Here is an 11,418-nt window from a genome sequence, read left to right as displayed (position 1 = left end):
CAACCAATAAAGATGGTATTCTATTAGGCCCCAAGGATTCTCTAACGGTACGCCAAGCGGTAACTGTTATTAAAGCAAATAACGCCCTAAAGTCTGGTTTGAAAAAACGTAAATCATCCGCGCTCTCTTCTAGGATCCGAGGAAGACGCGAAAAAAATCAAGAATCTAGACGACGTGTCGTGAGACATTCTTGCTGCAGACCCGAGGACGACCAGGAGGCGAAACTAAGCAGAAAATATCGTACCGAGTCGGCGAGGAAATCAGATAAGCCGAAAATCGATATGTCGGTTGGTAACAAACGGTGTTACATCGACCCCGTGGAATGGGAACGGGAGACGGCCAGCATATTAAGATCCACGATTTCGGTTCAAAACAAACTCGCAGTTCGTACTGAAAATTTAGCGCCTGTGAGACAAACAAAATCGGGTCTCGTTGGTATCAATCAAAAGTCTTCATTGCAACCGATGAGCTCACGAAGTTGTGCTAACGATTCAAACTCATTGAAAAAACTAAGCGCCATCGGTAGAAATATTTGTAGAATTCAAGATGAAAATAGAGTTAAACAGAAATCAATTAGTTTTACAAAAAGCTGCACATCAATCTACCCGACCTACGGAGTCGTAGTATTGCCCCCGAATGACGAAAATCCTAATACATTATTCAAGAGAAAGACCGCAATCTGAATATCTCCAACTATATGAAAAACTTTGTTACTATATCAGAATCTAAATTATGGAAGTGTTACAGATGATACAATGTTGAAAATATATGGTATTTACTACATTTGTTGAAATTTTAAAGTTTATTACCACAAATAAAACATTAATATTTGCATGTTTAGTTTTAATTTACAAACAAAGTTAGTTTTACGAATAAACGAGAACTCGTTATAAGATCTTTGCATATTCATAAGGACTTTGTGATGATAATACAATGAAATTCGCACCGCAGCTTTTATAACAAAAAGGTGATTACCGTCCTGATACATAACAAGTTGAAAATGTTAACTTCGACACATAAGTTAAGACATATAGACGTAGATGGCAAAGCTAATGATTTTTAGTATTTTACACTATATTTTAAATACGTCTTATTAAAACTACCCCCCACTTTCTAATTTGCCCTTGTATTGCCTCCTAGAATTCTAACAGGAGTACTCTTTGATAAGACGGTAAAAAATAAAATATATCTATGGTTCCACACTGTCATCAAAATTGAAAACATGTCAAATTTTAATACGTTAAACAATACAAATAATAGCAAAAAGAAGTAATGTAATTATCTCTCAATTGATTTCGGAAATTAAACAGGTAAAATATTTACATATATGAAGAGAAATGCTTTTTTAAATATAATATCGGGAGTTCATATAAATTTCATTACCTAGTAAAATACTTGTTATAAATGCCTTTCTCTATTTATACATTTAAAGACTAGCTTTTGCCCGCGACTCGGATTAAAAAAAATAATAATGCAAGTAGCCTATTTGTTCCTCCAGACTATCCTCTACATCTATGCCAAATTTCATCGACATTTGTTCAGCCGTTTAGGCTACAAACTCTTACAAATATCCATTTATAATATTGGTATGATATAACTATATTAGTCTTATATGTCCTTCCTAAACCTATTCATTATCAAAATACATAAGTGAATAAAAATAACAAGAACGGGAAGTCAAAATGGCGATGTGATCCACGTTGGTACAACCTACCCTATTCGTGTGACATTGAGAAAAATGGTTTAAAATCATTATACTGGATGAGGTATCTGAAAGAGTAATAAGTATTTAGTAGTAATTGTATTATATCTACAACTAAGGAAATTTCACGTAATCAACATTTTGTAGCATAATTAACTCGAGACAAAAAAAAATGAAATGATTAAAAAAAGACCCCACTCACTAAAAACTGCAAAAATGCCGCTAAGAAAAAAAACAGTGAAAAATCAAAGCAAACGGACAAAAAAGGTATATAATGTTATTTTTCTAGTCTGTTACATTTTAAAACGGAGATATGCGAGTTTTAAAGTCGTGTGCAAGCTTAAGAATAAATAATCCTTTGTGCCCGTTGCTCTTGTTTGATACTGACCTGTGAAAGTTAAAGATTGACTATAGAGTAAGCCTGATAGTGACCTAACAGTGGTTGCGCCCGCTTTAATATCTTAGCACGAATGGTCCGGCTCGCCCGGTTCAATACCACGACAATACAGAAGACGGTGTGTAGTGGGAGCAATTCCGCGTTTCAGTGAGTGTCGTGCGTTAGGCTTAATTTTAGTCCCTTTTCCTTTTCACACTTCATTCAAGAGGAAAAATGGATTTGACGGCGGAGGAGACGCACAGGACGGGGAAATATTCTGTTTATGTGCGCCTCCTTTTGTCAATTAGGGGTAGGCAACGCATCTGCAATTGCCGATGTCTATGGGCAATGGTCGCTTCGCCATTTCGGCGGATTCAGGTGGACGCTTGCTCGTTTGCCACCTTATGTTGTAAAAAAAACTTTCACAAACTACACATGTGCAACTTCTCATTAGCAGTTTCCGAAGCCGAAATTAGAGTTCGTATCACTCTTGTTCATTTGTTCCTTTCTATCATTTTTTACTTTATAGAAATAGAGAATCGCATTAAGTTTTAACAAGTTTAATCTGTTTCAGAAAGTAGTTTCATACAATAATAACAAATGTAAAGATTTCAAAGAGCCACACTCAGCACATACCAAACTAACCAAAAGTATAACAACACGAAAAAAATTTGTTTGTAAAAAAGATCCAACAATGTATAAGAATACAATCCGTTCTTTAGGTCTTAGTCCAAAAGAAAAATCATATATAATATCAAGTTTGCAAAACAAATCTACTGGATATTCAAAATTAAAAGATCTTGCTTCCAAAGCTAAACGGGAAAATAAAATATTTTCCATCTTTGGTACGTGCAACGCGGTGCGTAAAGCTTTAGTACAAAGAGGATGGGTTGAAAAAATTCCACCAAATCGATTAAACATGTTCAAAATAAATAACGGTAAAATATCTAGCAAAACCGACGTACATTACGAGCTGGAGAGACTTATGCTGTCGAATTTAGTTGAGAAATCCAATCCTAATTTCGTTTGGCGCGACACTCAGCAAGATTATGATACCTCTATCGATATGAAGAATGAGTGTAAAACGATTGTCAATAAGCTTAAAGCTGATGCCTTATGGACAACAAAACAAGGTTTGTGCACATATATGAAGATTAATTACTGGTTTTACATAGAAGACGTAGCTGAAGTGTGCTGTCCTCGAAGTTATAATAGTTACGATAATGGAGAAATAGAAGAATTTATAACAGACTATAGACTAACAGCGTGCACTAGTCTTATACAATGGGTAATATCTATGCTTGCTAATAATATCACGATATTTTCCGAAACTGGAACCATACCAATGAAAGTTATGACTTTTGCATTGAACAGATGCAAAGAATTTTTGTTACAAAAACGTAACAGAGATATTGATTATCCAATTAAACCAGTGAGCTCAAGACAGTGGAATGTTTTTTTAAAAAAGTATTACCGTCTTATAACTAACAAAGAGCTATTTGAAGCTGATAAGGAAAACAGACTACTTCTTTATATTGGATACGCTCAATTTATATTAGAAAAGATTTATATTTATCGTCCACAAGTAAGATGTGAGGGCTATCAAAATATTTGGATTATAAAACCGGGTCATTGGTCAAGAGGTAGGGGAATTAGGATGGCCTCTAAATTAGGTGTTATCCTAGAACTATTGAACAAGGCCAATGCGAAGTACGTAGTTCAAAAATATATCGGTAAGTGAAACACATTTTTCATACATGAATGGATCTGTAGTTAAAGTCATATAAGTAGTAAAAAATATTTTTGGAGTTTTTTTTTTAATTTCAGAAAAACCATTATTAATTCACGAAACAAAATTTGATATACGACAATATTACCTAGTAACCAGTACCTACCCTCTAGTCATTTGGATGTACAAAGACTGCTACTTGAAGTTTAGTTCACAAAACTATAACCTCGAAAACTATCACGAATCTATACATCTGACAAACAACGCTGTTCAAAAGAAATATAATAATTTTGCTGGTAGACATCCAGAACTGCCCATGAATAACATGTGGGAACTGAATATGTATAAAAAATATTTGAGTAAGATTGGTGGCGATGGTGTTTGGGAACATATCATTTATCCCGGTATGAAGAAATCGATTATTGGAATTATGCTCAGCGGTCAAGATTCTCTACCGTTATGCAAGAACCGCTTTGAACTCTACGGCTGTGATTTCCTACTAGACGAAGAGTATACACCATGGCTGATTGAAATAAACTCATGTCCTGATCTCACTAATACGACGGACGTTACTGCAAAGATTTGCCCAGCAGTTTTGGATGACCTTATTAAAGGTATATTTAACATTTTATAAAAATGTACTTAATATCTGGATTAGTAAAACAATTAAGAAAAAAAAATTGGTTTGAAATTTTATTTGCCTTTTTTTAAAACATCTGATTTGGAACTCGTTGTTTAAGCTATCTTCTGTTGTCAACTGGATCTTTTGTGCGATTGTTTTATTTACTAATCGTTTCTTATAGTTGTTATAGATCACACCATTGATCCAAATGCGTCTACAGGAATGTTTGAGTGTATCTACCAACAGCCGATGACTGTACCAAGATTTAGTACATCATCAGAACTCGTTGTACGAGGATGCGGTCTACCCAACGATTATTTCTTCAAAGGCAATCTATCAATAAGTCAAATACAGAATTTGGAAGAATCTAGTAATGATAATGAGGATGAATCGTCTCTTAAGAAACTTAAATCAATATACAGCGAGGATGCAATCCAAGATCCATTTTGTGATATGACCTTTGTCGACAATAGAACAAGAGACAAAAAACTTTCTGGTTTTGTCAGTGATAAAGAAAATGCCGATAAAAACGATTCGGATATTTTTCCTAGTGCAATAACAGGAAAAAGTAAAAAACCAAAAAAGAAAAAGACCTTGTACGAAACTCACGTTCTTTCAGATTTAAATCTATTTGATGCTATTTTTAATCAGAGTTTGAGACAATGTCCGAAAAAGAGCAAAAGAATTCAAAAATCAAGTAGTCCTAGAAATATTAAAGACAGAAAAAACAGTAAATCGGTTAATAAAAACTTTGATGGTAGTTCTGAACAAATGGAAAATAAGCTAAAAGATTATGTACTCCAAGCATCTTCAGATATCTTAACATTTATTAGTGAAAAAGAAAAAGTGTATAATGCGATGTAATTTGTCATCATTCTATATAAACTGTACTGTATTTAAGATAATATTATAGACCAAAACGGCTGTTATAAAACTGATGCAATTTAAATAAAACGCTTTTGTTATTTTTCTCAATTAACATATATAAGTAGTTACTATTACTATGTATCGTATTTGCCCTAGGGCCAAAATAATATGCTGCATGTAAGCAAACGTGGAAATACATTCAAGCATTTTCTGCCTAACAGAGTAGCCACGGCATGGAACAGGCTTCCGGATACTGTAGTGGCGGCTCCAACAGTCAATGCTTTTAAAAATAGATTAGACAATCTTAAAATCTCCGAGCTATACAACACACACGCATCAGCTAACTAGCTGCTAGTGTGTCACCCAAAATGATAATGATAATACTTGTGCAACATTGCTCTAGGAAAAACTATATAGGTCTTCAACTTCATCTCTCTAGCATTTTCTTATGAAACATGAATGGGAGGGCGAAATGGATTTGGCAAGACCTTAGTACACTTGCAATTCCGCACACGTCAAAAAAGTATTAGTATTCGACCAAGATGAGCTACTCTTTGACAGATTTGTAATCTGTTTATTTAATCTATGGTTTTTATACTCTATGGTAATGTTCTTAAAAAAGCTGGGGTGGCGTTATCATTTTACAACAGTTTAATATTAAAAGTTAGAAATTACTCAATTAAACACCATGGGCAGATCCAGATCAAGAAGTAAATCACCAAGGCGACATCATAAAAGCAGTAAACATTCACGTAAGAAAAGTAGGTCTAAAGATCGCTCTTCATCCAGAAGCAGGAATTCAAAACATGTTGAAAAATCTAAGGAAAGAAGTTCGAAATCAAGGTAATTTGCATTTTTCAATTTAAAAGTAAATAAACGCTTAAAATTAAAACTTTTGTGTAAATGTCAATAAGAATCTTAATGTGTTTTACTAGAAAACGGTCACGTTCAGCATCAACATCTAGTACGAGCGATGCATCATATGATGGCAGCAGAAGAAAGAAGTCTAAGGGACGCAGCAAAATGGACGAAGTCGATCGGCTAGCTGAAATGGAAAGGCAAAGACGTGTTAAAGAAGCTGAACAAAAGGTAACTAAATGAAAACATTAACAGACAAGTCTATCACATAACCTTAAACAACTGCTGGGTTGCTTTAATGTAAAACTATTTTAACTAGTTAATTAGTTTATACCGCTTTTATATGTATAATACGAAATAAAAATTTTACATAATATTCTGATGTGCCTTAAAAAGCAATTAGTAATAACAAAATTTTATCAATATTACAATTAAACAAGAAACATAGACAATTGCCTAATTTCATATTTATTTTAGAAAAAAAAAGAAAATATCTATACAATATTAAAATGAACTGAATTAACCTGTTTTGGGGACAATTTAAACATTATTAAATGCATTTTTATAAAAATGTACATCTCATGTCCAAACTCCTCATAAACAATGTGATAGAGCAATTTTTATAATATGTAAAAGTATGAAAGTAAAAGGTGTTCCTCACTTTTACCTGTTCATTATGCGCACCTCTCGATCATGCAGGAACCCCTGCCAGGCACAAGATCTGCTACTACGCCCTCTAAAATACTAAAGGTAAGCAGATTATGTGGAATCAGACATCTCTTAACTGTTATGTCCTCTTTATTTAAGTTATTGCAAACAATTATAATTATAAAAGGAAAAAATTGTCTTGTAAAACATTAAAATAGCTTCGGTTTTGTTTTTACAGTTAACGCTATTTTCGAAAATGTATTTGTAATATATGTGTAATATTTTTGATGCCTAATAATAGTATAAAGATTTAGGAATTCCTGCTATTATCACAGTAATTTTATGTTACAACTAAATTAACTTTGAGACTCAGGATTTTCAAACATATTGACCCAAATAAAAACATCTACCCATGGGCTTTGCCAGCTGGGGGTAGATGCAGGGGAACTGCGGAGGTGGCTGGAAAATAATTAAGCTGAACTAAAAACAACTTTGAATTAAATCTTCTGTAGAGAGAGAGAGAGAGACAGTAGCTGCCCTAGACCTAAGATGGACTAGAGCTAGTGATCCTATACCTATGAGTTCGATAAATTCTGACTTAACTGGTCATTAATTTAGTTTGCGAGTAACATAGTATTAGTTTGGTGTATATCAAAAAATACATATGAAAAAATTATATGCAGAAAAAAGACAATAAGTTGTTCTGCTGCTTATGCTTTGTTTTATTTCATACTTATTCTAGAATTTTCAAGGTAAAAAAAATGCAATTGTTTAATCTTGTATGTAACATCTTATGCATTGTTCTAATAATTTTTAGAAGTGACAGATGTAGTGTTTATATTATGGAATGACCACTACTGGTACATATTTACAAATATCTTAGTGGTTCAATTGCCTGCTGCACAGTGTCCTCCAAGTCAATGTTTTGAGACACCAAGATAATTGAAAACCTTAATATTTAGTAATTAAACAACACTTGTAAACTACCAATATGTTGATGTCTTAACTTTCAATGTACCTCTGCCACTGAGTTCCAATTTATAAAAAAAACTTAATATTTTATTTAGGTGGTTGAAGAAGAAGCCGCAAAACGAATAGAATTACTCGTAAAGAAAAGAGTCGAAGAAGAATTAGAAAAACGTAAAGAAGAAATTGAACAAGAGGTGGCGAAAAGAGTGGAGGAAGCTAAACGGAAGATGGAAACAGAAATGATGCAAGAGCTGGAGCGACAACGAGAGCAGCAGCGGCGCGAGGAGCTAGCCAGACAGGTAACTGCGCCCTCCTCGTACCAGCCATGTGCACAAACAATGCCAGATGTTGATTTTGCACATGGCCGACCTCACCCTGTGAGAACACAGCGTTTTCACAGCTAATAAACACAATTTGTACATTTCAATGTTTTAAGTAATGCCAACCATATGTACAAGAGTAACTAATTAAAGTATTGTTTCGATCATATCTGTTAAAGGTCCGGTCAGGTGTAGTTCGAGTGCTTACAAGAATTATTTTCTTGAACTCTTTGTTGTTCAGTCCTTGTTGACAATTTCGTAATGATTAACTCGACTTCCATTAATCCACATGCATGTCATTTGCACTGTCGAGGCAGACTTGTATTTGTCATGAACTGCCTCAGTGTAAGATTGCTGACGAGGCTTCAGGCTAGCATTGTTTAAATTGTTCACTTGACTGTCCTTGGCAGTCACGTAGTGTATAAGTCAGGTCAGAAGACTGATCAAGACCAGAAGCCGTAAGAATTTTTCGGAGACGCAGCTTGAGGATCCTGTCGTGAACACTGAAGGTATTTTTTGAATCTATTTTTTGTAAAACAACATTTTATGTTTAAAAATACATAATACAAATGATGAATATTCTAAAACACAAAAATGACGTGCCATACATTACACACTATTCTAGATATTTGTAGGTCTATAAAATCAAAATATGTTTTAGTTGATAGTTTTGTTATTTCAATGAAATTTTCCACAATGCTATGCGTTATTGTATAAAGACAGTGATGTTATTCTCATGCATTTCTACACACAAACGACTTGTAATCGCACACACGACGCTACAATGTTAACAATTGATTTATATTTTTTATTGTTATTTTCTTTGTTTTATTGCAACTAGGTGTTTGTGGGGATCGGAATTAATGTTCATTTTTTATTATACAGGAGGAAGAAGCTCGTAAAAGGAAAGAGCTGGAGGAAATCATGGCTGAAAATAACAAAAAAATTGAAGAGGCACAACGAAAGTTGGTAAGTTGCATGCTATTTATGTTTTCAATATAACTAGACAGGAACTCTCCCAACTATTTACTTATTTATATAATTTTATTTATTTATTTAAAGCCACTTAGCACATGTGCTGATCTTCCGTGGCCATTGAAAATAGATGGCACTAATACATTTTATAGGTACACATTGAACTTTTATACATTATAACAAAGTCCTCTCCCATTACAAAATAATATGTACATTGTCACAATATAATTTTGGCAATTGAGAATTTGACACATGTAAACAACAAAATAATATTTTAGCGTACAAACAGGGTACAGGGTATGATTTTATGTTTTATGTGCTGGATTTTTGTGTAGAGAGTAAAAGTGCGTTTAGTTTAAATCTAAAACTACTTAATATTTATTATTAATAGAAATATGGTTGTTAATATGCAAAAAGTAAAAACAAACATACACAACTGTGTGTGATATTTCTATAAGAATGAATTGTATTTCTTTCGACATAAAATTTAAATAAGGTAAAAGTCCTTGATATAACTGGTTTCGCTATGACATGGATATAGCTACATCAACATTTTAAACAAGTTTTATTATTGGAACTAATTTCCCTTTCTCTTACATAGATGTATTTATTATAAAAACTAGCTATCGCCCGCGACTCCGTCCGCGTGGTATAAAAAAAATAAAAGTGAGTAGCCTATGTGTTCTTCTGGACTATCCTCTATATCTATACTAAATTTCAATGAAATCAGTTCAACCGTTTAGGCTACAAACTTAACAAACATCCATCTAAACTTTCGCATTTATAATATTAGTATGATTTTAAATTCCAGGCGGAAGAAAGGTTAGCAATGATAGAGGAACAAAGAAAAATGGATGAAGAAAGACAGAAGTTGAAAAAAGAACAAGAAAAGAGAGTTAAAGAGGAACAAAAGAAAATATTGGGCAAAAATAATTCAAGACCCAAATTGTCATTCTCTTTGAAACCCTTATCATGAGTCTTGTGTACAAATGGTAACGTGAAAGAACCATGCACTCGAAATATGTATATAATTGTTCCTTTTATAATTTTTATAACAAACGTTTTGCGGATATTTATAATTATGAAGATAAAATACAAAATGAAAAACAGTTGACAATTTTAGATATCTGAAATTGTTAGTAAAATTTGCCTTACAATAGCTAGAAAAAACTATAACTTATAAGATTTCATATTTGCTCATGTACAATAGTTTAAAATAGTTCAATTTGACCTCGAAGTTAGTAAATGACGCTAGTTGACATTCGTAGATAAAATTAATTGATCGTTGATAGTAAGTTGTTGAAATTATGTATAGTGCTGCAAATTTATCTGACCTGGTGAGCAAAAAAAAATTACATTATGTATCATTATCTCTTTTTTTACAGCTAACCTCAAACTGCACATCTTGCACTAAGCCAGTTCAATTTGTAATACTATAAATGATAATCGTGTTGTGATTGATGGTAGTAAAGTTACTTGTATTGAGATTGTGAGTTTAATTGCCTTAAATTACATATTGGCCAATGGAGATATTTCAAAGGAAGTTGAAATATTCATCAATAATTTTTAGATGTGTTTCAGAATGCAGATGGTCAATGTATTGCGAGTCTATAATAATTAGGGAGAATCTTGTGTCAATTTGTCCATTTTGATACAAACACACTACCTATTATATTTCGTACTTAGATCCTAATTTCAAGCAATATTACTATAAAATAAATAATTTTTATACTTAGTAAATTAATGAAAATTATTGTCATCGCGACATGGTCTTTTTAATGTAGAATTATCTGATGTTCTTTGGAACAAAACGGCAACAAAAGATTCGATATTATGTAAAAGTAAAATTGTTAATTTTTATGGTTTCCAATATTGTTAAAATATGGATTATTTTTTATTTATCTAAATTACAATGTTTTTTTTCGGTGTCCAATAAGAGTTTATGTTGGCGTATTTTGTGTCATGGTTCGTTTATGTTTGTAATTGTCGTAAAACAATAATTTTAGTAATAATGCGGAAATAGAAGTAATTGATCAATAAATTCCTTATGTTCGTGTTTAATTTAATTACTTTATAAGTTTAAAGATGTCCTCGGCGCAAGAAAAGTCAAGCATCACCGTTATTCACCAAATTACTTGTAAGAAAATGTCGCATCAGATGGTCATAAATAAATGATGTCATTATTAATGTTGTTTTATTTATGTATTGTATGTACATGAATGACGCATTGCACGAAATCGGTCATAGCCCTAAATTTTGTAGGTATATAATTATGAAGAAACTAAATATTTGTGCTAATTACGTTTCGTCATGAATGTATAAATGTGTAAAAAATAAAGACACGTGTTGAGC

The 11,418-nt window shown here is 32.7% G+C and overlaps 3 protein-coding genes across 5 annotated transcripts in view; all 3 read left to right on the top strand.

Moving 5' to 3' along the window:
- LOC106099472 (tubulin glycylase 3A-like) overlaps positions 1 to 834 on the top strand; it is a 4,032-nt gene extending 3,198 nt beyond the window's left edge. The window contains exon 12 of the mRNA XM_013278031.1: positions 9 to 834. Coding sequence (XP_013133485.1) covers positions 9 to 683 — 675 coding nt within the window. The 3' untranslated portion in view covers positions 684 to 834. The remainder of the gene's footprint in view (positions 1 to 8) is intronic.
- A 369-nt stretch (positions 835 to 1,203) lies between these two features.
- LOC106099908 (tubulin glycylase 3A-like) lies at positions 1,204 to 5,385 on the top strand. Its single transcript, XM_013278598.1, has 5 exons — positions 1,204 to 1,310; positions 1,850 to 1,969; positions 2,653 to 3,811; positions 3,906 to 4,421; positions 4,611 to 5,385. The coding sequence occupies exons 2-5, from the start codon at positions 1,880 to 1,882 to the stop codon at positions 5,291 to 5,293; spliced, it is 2,448 nt and encodes an 815-aa protein (XP_013134052.1). The 5' UTR covers positions 1,204 to 1,310; positions 1,850 to 1,879; the 3' UTR covers positions 5,294 to 5,385.
- A 500-nt stretch (positions 5,386 to 5,885) lies between these two features.
- Positions 5,886 to 11,253, top strand: LOC106099791 (UPF0430 protein CG31712-like). Of its 3 annotated transcripts, XM_013278453.1 has the most exons (6): positions 5,887 to 6,139; positions 6,232 to 6,385; positions 6,854 to 6,904; positions 7,870 to 8,070; positions 8,977 to 9,060; positions 9,878 to 11,253. In XM_013278453.1, exons 1-6 carry the CDS (start codon positions 5,985 to 5,987, stop codon positions 10,040 to 10,042), a joined length of 810 nt encoding a protein of 269 aa, XP_013133907.1. In that variant the 5' UTR covers positions 5,887 to 5,984; the 3' UTR covers positions 10,043 to 11,253. The 3 variants fall into 3 exon arrangements, 2 of the variants coding, with proteins under 2 accessions (XP_013133907.1, XP_013133908.1); XR_001225402.1 differs by lacking the exon at positions 9,878 to 11,253 and having other exon boundaries at positions 5,886 to 6,139; positions 7,870 to 8,600; positions 8,977 to 9,026; XM_013278454.1 differs by lacking the exon at positions 6,854 to 6,904 and having other exon boundaries at positions 5,888 to 6,139.
- The last annotated feature ends 165 nt before the right edge of the window (positions 11,254 to 11,418 follow it).

This window comes from Papilio polytes, unplaced genomic scaffold (genome assembly GCF_000836215.1).
Source record: "Papilio polytes unplaced genomic scaffold, Ppol_1.0 DF824102.1, whole genome shotgun sequence".
Lineage (NCBI taxonomy): Eukaryota > Metazoa > Arthropoda > Insecta > Lepidoptera > Papilionidae > Papilio > Papilio polytes.
The sequence above is the reverse complement of the archived record's forward strand: the minus strand, read 5'-3'. Positions and strand labels throughout refer to the sequence as shown.

Coding starts and splice junctions, on each gene's coding strand:
- LOC106099791 (XM_013278453.1), top strand. CDS start 5,985: ATGGGCAGATCCAGATCAAGAAGTAAATCACCAAGGCGACATCATAAA. Junction 6,905..7,869: donor CGCCCTCTAAAATACTAAAG/GTAAGCAGATTA, acceptor TATTTTATTTAG/GTGGTTGAAGAAGAAGCCGC. Junction 9,061..9,877: donor AAGAGGCACAACGAAAGTTG/GTAAGTTGCATG, acceptor TTTAAATTCCAG/GCGGAAGAAAGGTTAGCAAT.
- LOC106099908 (XM_013278598.1), top strand. CDS start 1,880: ATGATTAAAAAAAGACCCCACTCACTAAAAACTGCAAAAATGCCGCTA. Junction 1,970..2,652: donor AAAGCAAACGGACAAAAAAG/GTATATAATGTT, acceptor AATCTGTTTCAG/AAAGTAGTTTCATACAATAA. Junction 3,812..3,905: donor CGTAGTTCAAAAATATATCG/GTAAGTGAAACA, acceptor TTTTAATTTCAG/AAAAACCATTATTAATTCAC.